General features: G+C 41.8%; 1 protein-coding gene across 1 annotated transcript; it reads right to left on the bottom strand.

The window, feature by feature from the left end:
- Window positions 1-1,016: 1,016 nt before the first annotated feature.
- LOC311139215 (uncharacterized protein) lies at window positions 1,017-18,009 on the bottom strand. Its single transcript, XM_084174120.1, has 23 exons — window positions 17,662-18,009; window positions 16,932-17,134; window positions 16,612-16,716; window positions 16,246-16,341; window positions 16,050-16,160; window positions 15,775-15,898; window positions 15,220-15,613; window positions 15,027-15,094; window positions 14,681-14,933; window positions 14,382-14,542; window positions 13,925-14,147; window positions 13,579-13,748; window positions 13,082-13,331; window positions 12,826-12,968; window positions 12,394-12,655; window positions 4,103-4,224; window positions 3,756-3,990; window positions 3,484-3,629; window positions 3,050-3,296; window positions 2,652-2,785; window positions 2,296-2,539; window positions 1,957-2,105; window positions 1,017-1,851 (listed from the first exon to the last, which is right to left on the bottom strand). The coding sequence occupies exons 1-23, from the start codon at window positions 17,690-17,692 to the stop codon at window positions 1,613-1,615; spliced, it is 4,110 nt and encodes a 1,369-aa protein (XP_084030246.1). The 5' UTR covers window positions 17,693-18,009; the 3' UTR covers window positions 1,017-1,612.
- Window positions 18,010-18,569: the final 560 nt, after the last annotated feature.

Genomic DNA, 18,569 nt, shown 5'->3' with positions numbered 1-18,569 from the left:
CGAAGAGCCAGGGGATCACAGGTCGGCCACTCCCTCGCCCATCAATACTCCCCTTAGACAGTCAGGTGACACGCCTGTGCGGGAGCCCGCAGTCCACGCAGACAAGCCCCCTGTCTTTTCACGCTGCGGGCGTCTGTCCCAGCCACCAAAAAGACTTAATCTGTAGGTTTCCCATTAGGGATTGTTGACAGACAGAGATAAAAGTGAAGAGAGTATCAAGATGTGTTAAGTGGTTAATCAAAAAAAAAAAATATATATATATATATATATATATATATAATAAAAATACTTAACTGTTCATGTTGGAAATTACTACTAGGTTTGTTTTGTTAGTGAATTGACAGCTCCTGTCCTATTTTATAAAAGGGAAGATGTTATGGGTGGAAGATGGCACATTGATGCCATCTGTTGGTAAATGTTCATTACTGCAACTCCAGTGTTTTACCGGTGTACTTGAGATACCCGGATGTATTGCAATATACTGAACAAGACTGGTTACTCGCATCAATGCCTCTGCCTCGTTATTTAACATTCAAACAATGGTTGTTGTGGGTTCTGTTGTCATGAATGACAGCTCTCAGTCATGAAGTGTTAAACTCACAGGGCTATGAACACTCCCAGACCACTGAAGCATGTGCTGCCAATGCAAAGTGTCCGTCTCTATGCAAATAGTCTTCCGAGGAACAACGAACACCATCAATGCTGAGAAAAGGATTTGTTGCAACGGCTATCTCACCGTGTTATCTAATAATAACGTATGAGTAAACAAAAAGTAGGTGCCTGTGCTTCCAGAATTCTAGTGGCTACTTACTGTGGGGCTCTGCTCCAGACAATCTGTTGAGGATAAAAATAGGATTTGGTCTCATGTTCCCCCCAGTGGTTAGAGATGGTAACAACAGAAACCTCAGCGTTTCGGTGAACCTAGATAAAGGTTCAAACACATTGAGAGAAAGATATACCACAGTAACAGAGATGATATGGTATTGACACTTAAGTACCCAAACAGTCAGGCAATCAAACTCCACTCAAAGGAATTTTATCTAAATTAATTCACTTGAGAATAGCCCTAAACGCACAGTGAGTTTGCTAAAACACAAATGTACATAAAATACAAAAATATGTACATAATAGCAAGCCTTTTGTTTGGCAAATCATAATGCAAAATCAAGATGTTCAGAATGTCATGTGGTTTTTACCAATTCTTATTAGAGGATTCACTCAAGCCAATCCCTTTAAAAGGTTTCGTTAAGTTCACTGAATAGGTCCCTTTGTCACAACACATATAAACTTTCAGTGAAATACATGACAAAAAAACATTCAGATAGTCCATTACACTTAGATTTAAGTACCTATATAAAGGTTAAATACATGTGTCTGATTTCCAACAGAAAGAGTGGGATGGATGTTGAGTCTCTTCAGCAATATCCAACAAAGCAACAGCGCCTCTTTGATAGAATACAGAACCTCTCTGAAAACAACGCAGGAGACAGGAGAGACACAGGTCATTGTAACTGTTCATACACCTCTTTTCCAGAATTCATTGTTGAGTCATTGTAGCTTTCCTGTGGCGCTACAAAACTATCTTCAGATGATCTCTAATGCTTCCTCGTCGTCAGATTGGAATAATACTCAGGTTCAGTTGCGTCGCCCTTGTCTGGCACTGCTCTGCTGTTTTCATGAAGCCCTGGTCAGCCATCATTTGGGAGATCTCTGTATACATGTGTTCCAGTTCAGTGTTTCCCCTCAGGTCCTCTTGGATTCTGTCACTGCCCCATATGTCGAGGAGGGCTTCAGTCTCCTCAATGCTCCAGGGGAGATCTAGTTCCCATGGTGATGGACAGCTGCCTGATTCTGGAGAGCCCCCCCAAAAAATACACGTAAACAAAGGCCCAACGTTGATAATATAACGTAAAAACTGCATTTACTGTACAGAGATTAGGAGATTGTTTCAGTTACCTGTCCCGTGGACTTGGCCACCTGGGACCTCTCCCATGTCTGTGGCGCCATTCGATTCCTCAGCCAGCGAGTCACAGGATAGATGCTTGTTCCCGAATATTTGCACAAACTGATCGTAGAATTTGCACTCCACATTTTCTCCTCCACTCCTGGGAAAATAGAACATGCTTATTCCTCATATCTGGTTAGTTTATGAGCTTTGCTTTACTAACATGAGCATGGCAAACCTCTGACCATGAATACAAAACTGTTCCATCAGTATGGCATCTTCATAATCAATTTGCAATTATAAATAGTGGTTATCAATTTCATATCCACATCTTATCCCCCATGGCTTACCGTTTGCTCTCGCAGAACTGGCGGAAGTTGGCCTTTAGCCGCTTCACTCTAGACTGGCACTGTTCAGCTGTCCTCAGGTAGCCCTGGTTGGCCATGGCCTGAGAGATCTCGGTGAAAATGTGTCTGTTTTTGGTGCAGCCCTTTAGATCCTCCTGGACCTCATCACTCCCCCAGAAACTGAGGAGGACCTGGGTCTCACTGTCGCTCCAGGGGAACTTGGAGCCGTCAGTTGGAGGACGGCTAGCTGAAGACAAAGACACCCAATTAACACATTCTTTATAGTGGGAAGGGGTTTAGGTCAGTTGAAATAAGACAACTCATAAAACGTTTCAAGGTATGGTATGGCTTTGCTTTACCTTTCCTTTGGTCAACCTCAAGTATAGACTTGCAGACAGCAGCTTCCTCATTGTCTAACGAATCTTCGGCCAAACTGTCGAAGTTGAGCTCCTTCGATAAAATCTCCTCCATCTGGTCATAGAACTTACACTCCCTTGTGGGGAAATGAAAGATTAGACATATGGTTCAGAGGGAATTTCAGTTGGATCATCATATCCTCTGACCATATGTACTATGTAACAATACCAGTGATAAAAACAAGACCGCAATTACATTGTTTATTAATGAGATGAAGTTGAGTAAAGCATTGATTTGATGAAGTAAAGATATCGCATCTCAATTTATATCCGATGTTGAGTGTAATTTATAAAGTGAATTACTAGACATAAAATAGTAGTTATGAATCCTTTGCACTCACTTGTCATGGTGGAAGCTGGCCTTGAGTCGTTTGATGCGGGTGTGGCACTGCTCAGCCGTCCTTATGAACCCCTGGGCCATCATCCTCCGTGAGATGTACTCAAACACGTGTCTGTTCTTCAAGCAGCCGCGGAGGGAGAGCTGCACGTGGTCCTCACCCCAGACCCCCAGCAGAGCCTGGGTCTCCCGATCGGACCAGGGCATCTTTCTGCTGGACTCTGTCACAGTGTAACTGGCTGAGCCCTGGCCTTAAAAAATATAGATGTTTTTGGGAGGCTTTAGGTGGCTACTAAGTACATTTATAGAAGATTGATTATTACTAGGGTCCTGATTTGACCTGACCAGGACAAACAACTGTTGGCACTGACACAGGAAAAACACAGGGCCCTAATGACATTAGACTTAGAGGGTAAGGATGATTAGGAGGCACCATACATGTTTCCTGATCTGCTTCCTCAGTGGGATCTGGATTGAAGTCATCACACAAATCAACAATCTCTGCATCGGGGGAGAGAGTGTTGTTGCCTAGCACCGGCTCCAGGAACCTGAAGTATCTGAAGAGTAAGGGCTCCCCTCCGTCTCTGTAGGTACGACCAGAGGTAGAAGGAGGTGGAGAACAGTGGGAGGTGAAGGGTTCATTTGTAACAGGTCCCAATTTAGACACCAAGACTCACCTTACCCACAAATTATCTGTGCTTTCCACTTACTTCCTGCTGTGGAGACACCGTCGGTAGGTTTTCCTCAGCCGCTTAACCCTCGAGTGGCACTGTTCAGACGTTTTGAAGTGCCCCATTGTGGCCAGCTTCTCCGCTATGTCGGCGAAAATGTGCCCGTTGCGGACGCAACCTCTGAGGCTTGTCTGGACCTCCTCGTTCCCCCACAGCTCAATGAGGGCCAGCGTCTCTGGCTCCGACCACGGGGTGCATCTCATCACATCAGCACCTGCTCCGGGAGACATATACATTGGAAACCTCCAGATCGTAGGTACCGCCCTGCTGATTGGATTGACTGAGTCTACAGTGTAAACATATAACCGTCTGTACTATCACTGTACCTGTGTCCTGGTCTACTGTTTGATCGTCTCTTTCATCGTACTCATCAATGGAGACCGCTTCATGCCCAAGTATTCGCTCCAACTGATTGTAGAACTTGTATTCCACTCCCTTTCTTCCACATCTGAGAATAGCAGACATAAAATGAAGTATTGGGGATTTATTATTCTCCTAAATTGATGGGATGACTAACTTAGAAAGAATGCATTCTTGACTGGGCTAATGTAGGTTGTGACACCTGGCAAGGCTGTGATTGATGTGAAGAGCTATTTTAGGGGTTAAAATAAGATAAGGATTGTGTCTTCAAATGCTAGACTATAATAGTTATTTGTGATCTGTGAGCCTTCCTTTGACTAGGAATGATGTCTAAGGGAGCTGGCTCTTCTCACTATGATAGGTTGTTATGATAATCTTGTGCCTGGCTGAAGTGTGTAACAAATGGCGCCGAAGAGATGAGACCAACCCCTGAATCAACGGATTGGCTGAGAAAGTTTAAACCACGCTCAAGTCTTTACTCTAATTGGCCAGCAGAGAAGTGGGAAACTTCCTCTGACAGAGTATTTGGGTATTGTTTCTGGAACAATGTGTTAGTTGTCTGGGGTGTTCTGCGAGACATCTCAGAGAGCCCGTATATACGAAACATCATATTTACCATTGAAGGTTTTTGCATTAATTAAAATAACTAGTATATCTTAGATGTCGTGTTGACCTCTTTTGTTCCTGATACCATATTTGAATTGACGCAATTTCTAACAATTGGTGACACCCGACGCGGTCTGGTAGAAGGGACTTCGCTGGATACTGTCCGGCCCATTTGGTCAACTCTTTAATCGAACCGTGTGTTTCACAAACTGCCCGGGCATCTAAAAAGGTAAGCAGATACCTGTTGTTAAATAACCGAAGATCTGCACATTGGCTTTATCCAAATTAATTTTGTGAAACAACTGTCTGATGTAAGTGAACTAAATTATGAAACTATTATGAGTAGATAAGCACAATATTGTGACATGCAAACCTTTGGTAAATGTGATGGTTAAAACCCATGGGAGGTGCGAGCTATGGTTAGACAACCATAGGAGGTACCTTTAAAAAACGGTGCGAGCTATGGTTAGAGATCCATAGGAGGTACTTTAAAGCTAGAGTGTTAAAGACGGTGCGGGCTATGGATAGAAAATCCATAGGAGGTACCTTTAAAAAACGGTGCGAGCTATGGTTAGAGATCCATAGGAGGTACTTTAAAGCTAGAGTGTTACTGTATGCATGAGGGTGTGAATGATAAAGTACCTTGATATTTGAAATATAACATTTGGTGTTTGACATAGCATAATACTGCTTTTGAATAGTTGTGTCGAAGCAATTCGGTTTATTATTTGATTTAACGTTTGATGTTTGACCGTGCAAAATACTGGTTAAACAATTAGACCGAAATAATTCGGTTTATAAACGTGCACCAACTTTAACTAATTAGGTGGGAATTATTTGATTTAAATAAATGGACTGGAGTACTTTGAGTAACGGCGGAATATTGGAGGCGCGCTGGAACGAGAAGCAAATCCTCACAGCTCCTCAAAAAGGTAGAGTTGCAAGGGGAGGGGCTGGAGAGAGCGAAAGTGTGGCTTTTGGAGCCATGAAAAGACTGGGAGATGGCTGGGAACGCATGTGGGTTTCTGACGAGAAATGTTCTAAACTTGCTCACCCGAGCGTCGTGGGTGAGAAAGTAGAGAATGTTTACATTTGCATTTTTGTAATTTGGCAGACGCTCTTGTCTAGAGCGATTTATGGGAACAATTGGGGTTAGGTGCCTTGCTCGAGGGCACATCGGCAGATTTTTCGCCTGGTCGGCTCGGGGATTGTAACCGGTGACCTCTCGGTTGTTGGCGCGGCGCTATTGGTCACTAAACTGCCAGCCGCCCCATATGAGTTTAAGATTGTGGCGTTGTTGGATAATATGATGGCGGAATAAACTGACCATAAGTAATGTTGTTTTAGACGTAATGTATAATATAGTACAAAACAAATAGAGGGTTAAATTGAACTAATTATCATGGTAGAGCTAACGTAGTACAGTGAGGGAACTTCATTTTGTGTCAGAGGGTAAGATGAGATCATTAAATGTACTATTGGTGGAAATCTATTTATCATTTCAAGGCATGGAGTAACAATCTGCATTTATGAGTGTAAATTCCACGGCTGATGTGTTGATTGAATGGGTACGATGGAGTATTTGGTTTGGTAATGTTGAATGGACTATTTGTAGCGTGTTTATGGGTTAAATAGAAAAACTAACTTATACAATAGGGAATCAAAAGGAGAGAGTTTTTTGCTGAGGTGAAAGCTACTGCGATTTTCATTTGGTGACGTCACTTGCTCTATGAGCTGGGAGTAGTTACTTTGAGAGCATCACAGATGGTGTGGAGTGACTGGCGATATCCCTGGTTCGAACACAGGTAGGGACAGTAGACAAAGCTTTCGCAGTAGGGCTATATACCTAAATTACTATGTGGATTGAGAAATGTGAAAGATTGAATTAGATAGCTTAAATAGAAGTATTCTAGAAAAGTCTATGAAAATATGTTATAAGGTTACCATGCGCTCTCCCCGAAGGAGCAAGGGGAGGGTGAGAGACAGTATAGTTCAGATGGTAGGAATGTCATTAAGCGTATGCTGACCAACGATAGCAAGTATTTGTTTTATTAATTAGGGCCTAATCAGAAGAGAACAGTTAAATAAATTGAATAGCGAACTGAAATGGGTTAGCGGAAAAATACAGAATAATTGGACGATTTTAGAACGATAATATATTTTGGTTAGGATGCAAGTATGCATTGGCTGTTGTGCTGGGGAATAGCGCCAGCCTGTGGTGGGTTATGGATTTGTTACATAAACTTATATTTTGGACTGGGGTGATGGAATAGGCTACAATTATAACATTATCAGAAAAAAGACACAATTTAATGTGAAATAGTTATTACAAGTATTATTGATAGTTATTACAGTTATTATCATTGATCCAGTAATGATATAAGGATAGTAGAGGAAGGCAGGGGATTTAATCTCATTTAGGGAAGTTATATTAGGAAGAAAATACCATTAAATGAGGGAACATTTGATGTAACCGTGATTGTATTGGCTAAAAACTCAAATATGACATTTACAGGGAGGACAGGAACAATAGAAGGGAAGACAGGTTTTCCTAGGGGGTTGAATAAATAATTGATAAATGGATCATTTGAGATGAGATCACATGTAGCAGAGTTAGGGTAATCAATTAAATAATCATTGTATACTCAAGGAATTTTGAGTGGTTTAATGGATTAGTTAGGAGGAATTAGAATGATGCAAACAATTATTGATGGGTTAAGACTGGGAATATCTATCATGTTTTGTGTGTACTACCATCTTTAGATTATAACTAGGAGAAAGAGATTAGCTCATCTCAGTTATGCAGTATTTTGGTCATAAAAGTGAGCTATCAAATTGAGTGAGGCCTGGCTATTTGTGATTGTTGTTTTTTCAAATTGGGTTCAAATGGGTTCACAGCGCCAGAGGCTGTACAGAGAAAGGTGGAGCCCCCATGTTGCCCTAGTGAAAGGACATTCAGAGGAATGGTTATCACTAGGTAAATGGATAAAACAGGGGGAAAACATTACTGACTGGCAGAATACACCAAATGGGGATCAGTATGGCCACTCCACTGGGAGATATAGAAGAAAGTTAATTTGGAGAGCAAAAACCCAGCCCAGTGTCCATCTGGAGATAAGTTTTAACGGATGACAGGAAGAGATTTTCTTAACTCAGGAACAGGAGGCTGAGTTAGAAGCAATTCCGTTCAAATTATGGTCACAAGGACAGCAGATGTAGGACTAATTAAGGGGGTAGTTCCAGTACAAGTGATTCCTCGATTCGATAATAGACCATACCAAAAGCAATATACTATGAAACCAGAAGCAATAAAAGGGATAACACTTACATTTGAGCATTTACTTAAGGGAGGGGTGATAATTCCTGGAAATGTGGTACAATGCAACTCTCCAATATGTCCTGTTAGAAAGGAGGCACCTAGCGCCGACTGGAGGATGGTCATGGACTTGCAGGGGGTTAATAGAAATATCATTGCTGAAATACATTGCTGAACCAATTGAAACCAGAGAACTCCTATTTTACATTGATAGATTTAGCTAATGCTTTCTTTAGTATCCAAGTTCATCCGGATAGTTAGGGGTGGTTTGGCTTTACTTTTCAGGGAAGGAAATGGACTTAGGCTAGGATGCCTCAAGGCTACTCGGAAAGTCTTACAATCTTAGCCCAGGCTATAACTAAGAATTTGGGAAAGTTTGAACATAGAGAAGGAAGCAAATGTTAGTTAATATAGATGATATTCTATTGGCTAATCCCACTCAGGAGGGATGTAAGAGGGATACAATCCAATTGGTAACCTTCCTGGCAGAACAGGGACACAAAGTGAGCAAAAAGAAACTTCAACTTTGGTAGAGCGAGGTCATTTACCTAGGACACACTATAACACAGGAGGGGCGAATGTTAAACTCATACAGGAAAACTGCTATATTTGAAGCGCCAAAACCGTTAAAACAAAAAACAAATGATGAGCTTATTGGTAATGATAAAGTGCTGTAAAGTTTGCGTACTCCATTATGTACTGCATACGGGTAAATTAAGTGATCTTATCTATGGGAAGGCAATGGTAGCCCATGGTAAGATCATTTGGAACTCTAAGGAGGCATACATACATCAGGGATGTTATCCAAATGGTAGAGAGTAACGAGGGATATGACATTGGTAGTGATTTAAAGATGAGGTTTTTTGGTGGGCTATTAGATATAACTGGGTTAATCATGAACATAGAGATTTTTATTCTTTGTTGCTAGACAGAAGACTTAGGTGACCTAAGAAATAGACTTGTCATGTCCAACAATTAGTCTTCAGGTCAAGCCCGGGAGAGCCTGGGTAGAACAGAGTATGAACTAAACATAAGTGTTTTTATAAGATAAGAGATTGATTGATTGGATTACTAATTGATTCTGAACTGGATGAAAGTTGAATTTAGCTGCCATAAAAGACAAAGGAAGTGGGAGGAGCAATAAAGAAGCAAAAGATAATCTCAAAAATGAAAGGCATGGCAATAGGATGATAAATTACATAAGGATGGTTTAGAAAGGTGGTAATATTGACACATGGGCAAATCATGTGTCAAAAAGGGGGAATGATAGGATTAAATAATAATGATAGGATTAAATAATAGTGATAGGATTAAATAATAATGATAGGATTAAATAATAGTGATAGGATTAAATAATAATGATAGGATTAAATAAAAATAAAAAAACAACAATAGAAATTGAGAGCTCAACATGTATGTGTGAAGATAGTTTATTAACCACACCCGTATGTCAGAGGTTTTGTGCCCCACAGGTGAACTAAAGGAGAAGGTGACCCACTATCACACCAGGAGACTGGGTGTGGATCCAGTCCCTAAAAGAAGAAAAACTGGAAGCAGGCCTGTTGGGAAGGGCCCTATCAAGTCCTATTAGATCCATCTGGGTGCATGTCACACACTGCAAAAAGGTAAACCCAGTTACACCTGATGAACAAACACAGAGTTAGGAGAAAGATCCGATCACCATTAGGGCTCGGGGGTTGGCTCCTTAACGAAGATTCCCTTACCCTGTCTGATCATCCCTGTGTGAGTTTGGTAGAAGGTGAAGTAATGGGTTGGCGTCTGACATGTTCTCAGGGCGAGGGTGGGGATTCACAGGTTTCCTGACGGTAGGTAGCTGTCTGATTGTGGGGGCCATATTCCTAACACACTCAAACCCTTCTGATCAGCCGAAAGTAGTAGTTAACCTAAAACAAGTTGATAAAATAATACCTGAACACAGTATATGAAGGCATAGGAGACAGCTAGACGTAGAGAAAGGGGAAGATTAGGGACTTTAGGGGAGGACATCACTGTATGTGTGTCGCCGTGTACATCCTGGGACTATGTAGTTGCTCATGTCGAGAGCGTGGGGGATATGTAAATCTCCATACACAGTTTGGGGACAGGTGAAGTATTGTGAAAATAGGGAATTACCAGAAATGGCAGTGCGACCCATAGAAGGGTAGGTACTGTCTGAATGTCTGAAGTACGCAAAAACAGATTTATCCTCCCTGCAAGCCACCTGGGAATGTGGTGAAAGAGTCTTGTAGTAACTTGAACTATCTGTGTCCCCCGATAACAAAGTCATTCCGACCTAGGTTGCCTAAGTTTGAAGTCTCAGGGGATTCTAATTGTTTTTCTAGGACTAGTAAGATAGGATACAGAGTAGGGCATCTTAGCTCTGCTCCTACACAGAGAATATCACAACTAAAAGAGAACATGACTAATCTCTCCTCTTTGTTGCAGCCAGAGGATTGTAGGAACTAAAACCAGGCCCGTGCTGACATCTGATGGTTGTGTGGTGATAACTGATCGTGAACTCACCTACATACGCAAACAATCAAACGTGTCAGAGACTGGTGAGTTGTCACGTAGAAAGTAGGACCTCCTCCCGGGATCCTTTGATGAAAGGATCCTGTGATGGGATAGGAGCACCTCGAGAGGTTTCAGAACAATTCAAAGCTAGGAATCAGATCGCAGTTGAGTTTGAATTAAGTATTTTTTGGTGGTCAACAATTAATAAAAACGTAGATTGGATAAATTATATTTACTATAACCAGCAAAGATTTATAAACCACACTTGTGATGCAATAAAGGGATTAGATGAGCAGACAGCGGCAACTATCTTAATGACAAGGTAGAATAGAATAGCGTTAGATATGCTTTTGGCTGAGAGGGGCGGAGTTTGTGTTCTGTTTGGATCTATGTGCTGTATTTTCATCCTCAAACAATATAGCACCGGACGGGTCAGTGACAAAAGAGCTTCAGGGGAGTAACTACACTGACGAACAAACTGGCTGAGAACTCTGGTATTGAGAGCTCCATAAAAGGTTGGTTTGATAACATATTTGATAAATGGAAAACTATTGTTGTAGCTATTCTGGGTGAAGTTATAGCTTCTATGGGTATACTTGTTCTTTGTGGATGTTGTCTTATTTCCTGTGTCTGAGGTTTGGTGAGAAAGGAGATGGGGAAGGAGATTTCCCACAGATGGTGAGATAAGGCCCAATTCTGGACTCCAACCTAGAAATGGAGGATATGACCTACCAGGCTTGGTGGAGTGACACTAGAGGGTGTCTAAAGGGGGCCAAAATATACTTCTCTGTTTGTGTTTTAATAGTCTTATGTTTTGTGTTCTATTAATCCTGTGTTTTATACTTTATTAATCAAGTTAATCATGTGAATGTTTGTCTTTCCTTATGTGATGGTTTGAAATTCCTTGGTGACTGGTAACAATTTGCAAGTTGGGTGTAGATGGACTGAGGGTTTTAATTTTTTTGTATCATTATGGCCTATTAATAAAAGTGTGATTTTTTGTTTGTATTGTATTATAATGAATGACAATCTGTGTTTTCTTATTTTTGAATCACACCTTATTAGGTGTGAAAAGGGGGACTATTGGGGATTTATTATTCTCCTAAATTGATGGGATGACTAACTTAGAAAGAATGCATTCTTGACTGGGCTAATGTAGGTTGTGACACCTGGCAAGGCTGTGATTGATGTGAAGAGCTATTTTAGGGGTTAAAATAAGATAAGGATTGTGTCTTCAAATGCTAGACTATAATAGTTATTTGTGATCTGTGAGCCTTCCTTTGACTAGGAATGATGTCTAAGGGAGCTGGCTCTTCTCACTATGATAGGTTGTTATGATAATCTTGTGCCTGGCTGAAGTGTGTAACAAATGGCGCCGAAGAGATGAGACCAACCCCTGAATCAACGGATTGGCTGAGAAAGTTTAAACCACGCTCAAGTCTTTACTCTAATTGGCCAGCAGAGAAGTGGGAAACTTCCTCTGTCAGAGTATTTGGGTATTGTTTCTGGAACAATGTGTTAGTTGTCTGGGGTGTTCTGCGAGACATCTCAGAGAGCCCGTATATACGAAACATCATATTTACCATTGAAGGTTTTTGCATTAATTAAAATAACTAGTATATCTTAGAAGTCGTGTTGACCTCTTTTGTTCCTGATACCAGATTTGAATTGACGCAATTTCTAACAGAAGCCATTTTGAAATGAAAAAAATGTGGGTCGAAAATGTTTTGGGATGCAGTATTCTGGCTATGGGTTAGATTAGAGTACACTTATGTTTCTGTAAATTAATATAAAATTTAAACCTGTTGGTTACAAACATACTTTTTCCTGTCGTAGCACTGACGGAAGTTGTTCCTCATGGACTTGACTTTCCAACGACACTGCTCTGGGGTCTTGGAGTACCCTTTGTCATGCATCTTTTCTGATATGTCCATGTAGACGGGGCCGTTGTGGACAAAGTCTCTCAGCACCCTCTGAACCTCGTCCTCCCCCCAGATGTCAATGAGGGCCAGGGTCTCATGATCCGACCATGAGCCTGGTGTGGTCCTCTCAGAAGTGGTGTTGTTGTCTGCTTCTGTAGACTCTAAATACAAAACAGCCCAATAACAAAAAAGTTTCCCTGTTTAGACTTGGCAAAGGTACTTGTGTTGAGGGGACGGCAACTACAGTAGAACCAGTAGCTAAATGATATAACATACCCATGCAGGGTGTCATTAGAAAGTTTGCATAGTTTGAAATGAGATGAACTTTTACCTTGAAGTGAGTCACTGTTTGATTCCTCTGATATGTCATTGGTCAAGTCAGTCACCACTATGCTGGTGGAGGGAGGCTGCCTTTCAAGTATTAGTTCCAAAATATCGTAGAACTTAAAATCAACCTGCTCAGACCCAGATGAACTAGGAACAACACAGGAAGAGAGAGATTGCAAAATTATAATCTATCTGTAATCCAATCTACATTAGCAAATTGACAAATGTATCAATAATAGAAGCTGAAAGGCAATGGTTACCTGATGGTTTCCTGACACTGCCGATAGCTGGCTTTCAAGCGCTTTATCCTGGTGTGGCACTGCTCTGCAGTTCTGTAAAAACCACGGAAGTTGAGCTTTTCCGAAATCTCTGAGTATATGTGACCGTTGTGAGGGCAGCGCTTCAGGTTCTGCTGCACAGTGTCATCTCCCCAGAGCTCCAGGAGGATCACCGTCTCGCCGTCTGCCCAGGGGACCTTCTTCCTGTCCTCTGGCACGCCCACCGCAGCCTCTGGATGGATCAGAGTCAAAGGGAAAGAGTGTGTGAGAAAGATTGACCCAATCCCAAACCATCCACTCAGCCTTATCCCTAAACCCTTGTTGACTCCTCCTCACAGATATCAAAGAATGAGTCAGATATGCTAGAACGAGTTTCTTCCCCATCCTTCCATACCCATACAGGAGTAATCAAGTTCATCTTATTATATTTTACTAGTGAAAGAGGTACTGGTTAACCAGTAGAGAGAATGTGACCATACCTCTCTCCTGGAAAGAGTAAACAGAGCACTCGTTGTCTGCTGACCATCCTTCTCTAGACTCCATGTCAAGACAGTTTTCTGACACCTCCACGTATGAGGGAAGCTCATTCCCCAGTATTCTCTCCAGCAGGTCATAGAACTTGCATTCTACTTGCTCTCTTCCTTTCATGCTGCGTTTGGGGAAAGAAAACAAAGCACATTTTCAAAGCAAATCATTTTTCTGGCTCAAATAGACAAAATGTAAGCCATGACAGGATATCAAACAAGAATGTAAAGGCCCGAGCATAGATCCCTGTGGGACTCCCAATGCACAAAGCAAATGATTGTTAAACTATAATTGACATACTTGTTCTCGTAGCACTGTCGGAAACTCCGTTTCAGTCTTTTCACCCTCGTCTGGCACTGCTCTGCAGTCCGGATAAAGCCCTGGGCAGACATCTTTTGGGATATCACAGCAAAAAGGTGACCATTTCTATGCATACCCCTCAATTCCCTCTGCATTTTGTCCTCTCCCCATATGTTGATTAGGGTGAGGGTCTCCAAGTCTGTCCAGGGAACACTTCTGGTTCCTTCCGTGGAAATTGAGACAAACACAAGAGCAGTGATCACTGATTATTAATCATTTGATTGATTTTGTTGAATCACAATGCACATTCCAAATGTAAAATCAGCTGTATTAACATTCAAGCAGTTTGACCTCTTTGTAAGATGGTGGGCAACATGCTGCATGCAAACACACATTAGTCCCTTTCCCAAGAGTCAATATTATGCGATTTACCAAGAAAGGTAAAATAGGACCATACCCATCTCTTCTAGACCAGAGTGCCCAGGGAACTCCCAATCCTCAATGTCTTCTAGCTGGTCATCTGTCACCTCTTCAACATCATAGGTGACCTCAGGAACCATTGAGGGGGACACATTCCCAAGTATTCGCTCTAGCTGGTCATAAAATTTGCATTCCACTCTGTATATAGGGGATGGTTTCAGTGTGAGAATACAGACAAGCACATTCCAGGGATTGTCCCCATGTCCATAACTTGCTAAGACAAAAAAAATAGTGTATATATATATATAAGCAAATGTTCTTATGTAATGTACTCACTTCTGCTGGAGAGACTGACGAAAGCTGTTCTTCAGTCGTTTGATCCTGGTCTGACACTGCTCTACAGTTCTCATGTAGCCTCTCTCAGACATACTTTTGGAAATGAGAGTGAATACGTGTCGATTTTTCACACAGCCTTTCAGAACTCGCTGCACAGTGTCTTTTCCCCAAATTTCTATCAGGTTTAGAGTCTCATCATCCGACCAAGGGACTTTGGTGTCAGTCGTCATGGAATAGGCAGCACCTTGGGATTCTTGACACAAAAGGGTAAGTAAAACTGTCATGTATTTTCTTTTACCATGTACTGTATTTTACATTTCATTCAGAATGAACAGAAATTCCACACCTGTGTATTCTCCCCATATCGAGATGAGAGGAGATTCACTAGAAGATTCGATATTCACTGGAGAATCCCTGTAAAAGAGGAACACAGAAATTCACATAAAGCAGATTTAAAATCCCCCAAAAAAGAAACGCAATTACATCAAAGGCATGCTGGGAGACACACCTATATGAGCAACTTCAATATCAGTTCTTACTGAAACAGAGGTGAATCTGCTTGCCGTTTCCCGGGAATCTCCGAACTGTCACTCATTTTCCTCTTCCAGGGCAGAGTCTGCCCTCTCCTACTCTCATTGGCTGAAAATGGCGTTCCCTCCTCCATAATTTCATCCTTTTTGATTCTGTCCCTCTGTTCATTTCTCTTCTGTCTTGTTCTCTCAGATATCCTCCTCTTGCCAGTCTCCAGATTTGATTGGTCAATGGGAACTTCAATAATCTCTTCCTTATTTGGATGGTTTGAGATTGGTGTGGCCTCTTGCAGGTGATCAGAGTGTTTTTGAGTGTGTTTGTCAGCAGTAGTCACTGGTTTTGTGAATGGAGGGAGGGACAGAGAAGAGAGGATGCAGTCGTCCATAGGTAAAGAGCGAGTGTCTGAGAGAAAGAGAGGCTCAGTAAATAACTGCAACTTCTCACCCGGTTAGCTACCACAAACAGTCAAATAATGAATTAATAATTCTAACAATCAAAGCAAAGCGATACAGTAGCAAAGATCATGACTCATCAGTCATTATTATCCACTGACCCAACCTTACCTTTTACGTCAATGTGTCCAAGATTTCTGTGATGTTCAATTAAAGCCTTCATCTCCTCTGGGGGAGTCGCTGACTGCAAACACTCATCCAGAACTGAGGGGGCTCCATCAAGCCATGACACCATCTGAGAAAGAGCCCTTAGTCATCACGGGTGTGCATTAGCAGTGGTAGGTTAAAGTTTAATACAATCCATGCTGTAATCTGAAGGCTAACTGAAGGCAATAGTCAAGGTGAATATGTGTTGTGGAATAAGATGTTCAGTTCAATGGTAGCACCTGTGCAAAGTCTGGTACAGGCAGCAGCTCCTCCAGTCTGGAGAGGAACTCCCACAGGAGAATCTCCAGTGCTGTGTCATACTTCTGGCCGTACTGTACTGGGAACACCTCCTGGGGGTTAGAAGACATAGGAAAAAATGAAAACGTGAGTGAGAGAGAGGGAGTGAGAGAGAATGAGGGAGTGTCATCATCTTACCAGGAAGAAGTGCTCTTTCACACCTGGGTCTTGTAGCAGGGTTTGGACCAGCTCCAAGAAATTGGCCCCGGAATCCTCTACTTGTGCATCTGTCCCCTGTAACGTGCACACACACCCCGGGAGATTAAATACCCAAACTCTGTGTATTTCTTCCTATAGATGAAATGTATTTTATGCACAGGAGGAGGCTGAGGGGAGAATGGCTCATAATAACAGCTGGAATGGAGTGAATCGAATGGTATCAAACACATGGAAACCATGTGTACCATTCAATTTATGCCATTGCAGACATTACTATGAACCCATTCTCCACAATTACAGTGCTACCAGCCACCTGTGGGTTAATGTGTATAGTAAATCACTCACACAGTGGTCCCTGGGTGTAGTAATGGAAGCTTTGATTCTGTCCAGGTGGGGCTGGATGGTCTCAGGGTCGACTTGGTGATCACCACGACACAACTCCAGAACCAGCTATGGTCACAAAAAATGTATTTCAACACTATCATTGGCACTGTGCGCTACTGGTTTACTGGTTCAACTATCAACCACTGTTTCGACAGATTGGAGGGAACTAATACGGTTGTTACCAATAGCTAAATGTACAAAAATAAATAAACGACATTTCAGTCACTAAACAAATCCATGTGCAGACACACATGCACACACGTCTCAACAGAGATGCTAACCCTGGCTCTCAGTCCCAGAATGAGTTGGGCCCTCTGCCGGTAACTCAGCAGCTCTGGAACTGTCTCTGTCACCGAGGTGACAAACTCCTCCAGCATCCCGTAATGCATGACAAGTCCTTTCTGCACAACTTGCCACATAGCAGCTGACAGAAGTTGCAGGGGTGGGGCCAAAAGGCGTAAATAAGAAATTGATAGAAGGGGATCTGCGAGAGAGAGAGAAATAAATAATTATACTCTCACATTAAAACACTACTAAGATCTACCAGCACATTGGGTATTCGCTGTTCCAAAGACATTACATCATAGGACTGACAGGGCAACAGTGTCAGGGAGCTCTCTACTGGCCCTTCAAGACAAAAACAATGCCACATTATTTATTTAGCCACCCCATGCTTATACTGTATTTGAGAATATTAATTAGTGGTGAGCCTTTGTGTTGGGGAACATATGGGTCACGTCATCTTAATTTTAGCCTTTAAACAATTGCACATAGCCTAAACTAAATATGAGCAGCAGGATACATGCTCACGAGGATGGCACCAGCATGCAGATGCATAACAAACTCAACTCTATAATGCTGCGTTCAGGTCGGCACTAGTAAACTCGGAAAGTTCCACTATACACACGTTGTTTATAAAGCAATGATCGCAAGCAGATGTGTATAAGAAACGTAGGCCAAACACTGCCCAGGTGGTGAAAGAAAAATCAGTATTTCGAAAAAGTCACGCACCTTTGTAATTTTCTCTACGGCTTCTTTCCATTGCTTGTTTCAAAAAATATATATATATCCGACAGTGTCGCAAATATATCTCAATAACAGGGTTATTTTGCTTGTGGTAGTAGTGTCAACGCAAACCAAAATGCTCTGATGCTATCTTGGTAAAATGTGGATGTATTTCTAATAAAAAACGTGCATGATTCTGCAGGACGAAATACATCTCTTTGGGCGCATAAATCATTCAAAAATATAAAGAGACTGCTTCTCTCAGTTTTAACCTGTATGACCGCAAACAAAGATTCTGGTCTAATCCGCTTTAGTCCGGATCACATGAAGCCTGATTCCACCCCATTGGTTGTGGAGAACCACAATAGCCCAGTTTTGCTAATGAAGGCCACTAGGTGGAGTCACCGCCTCTTCCGGGTTGATTTTGGATGTAGACCAAAACAACCATATTATTATCCATATATCATGTATCCATATTTATCCATATAATTATCCATATGTGGCTAATCTCTTTTATACAATAAATTGTGTGTGAGTGTGAATTACACTCATGACATTCGAGGGCGGGGGTCTCCATTTAGACACTCTGTGATACTGTACTTACTGTCTTTGCATTGTCCTTTTCCCTGATGTTCGTTTTTCTTTCATCACAACTGAGGAGGAAGGGTGTAGCCACAGCAATATCCGGGAACGCTTGCGAAACTGACCAAACAGACCACGCTGGGGTTTGGGACTTGAGAAGTCAAAAAGAGAAGTGAAAAATTATTCCTGAGTTGTTAATTTTCTCGAAATCTAAAGACACAACCTAGATTCGAGCCAATGTCTTAAGTAGTTGAACATGTTATAACTCCAACCTCGTGAAAGTGACAAACTGACACGTTTTCATTTTCGTCAAAAACAACTTTATATCGAAG

This window comes from Coregonus lavaretus (genome assembly GCF_964263955.1).
Source record: "Coregonus lavaretus genome assembly, chromosome: 13".
Lineage (NCBI taxonomy): Eukaryota > Metazoa > Chordata > Actinopteri > Salmoniformes > Salmonidae > Coregonus > Coregonus lavaretus.
The sequence above is the reverse complement of the archived record's forward strand: the minus strand, read 5'-3'. Positions and strand labels throughout refer to the sequence as shown.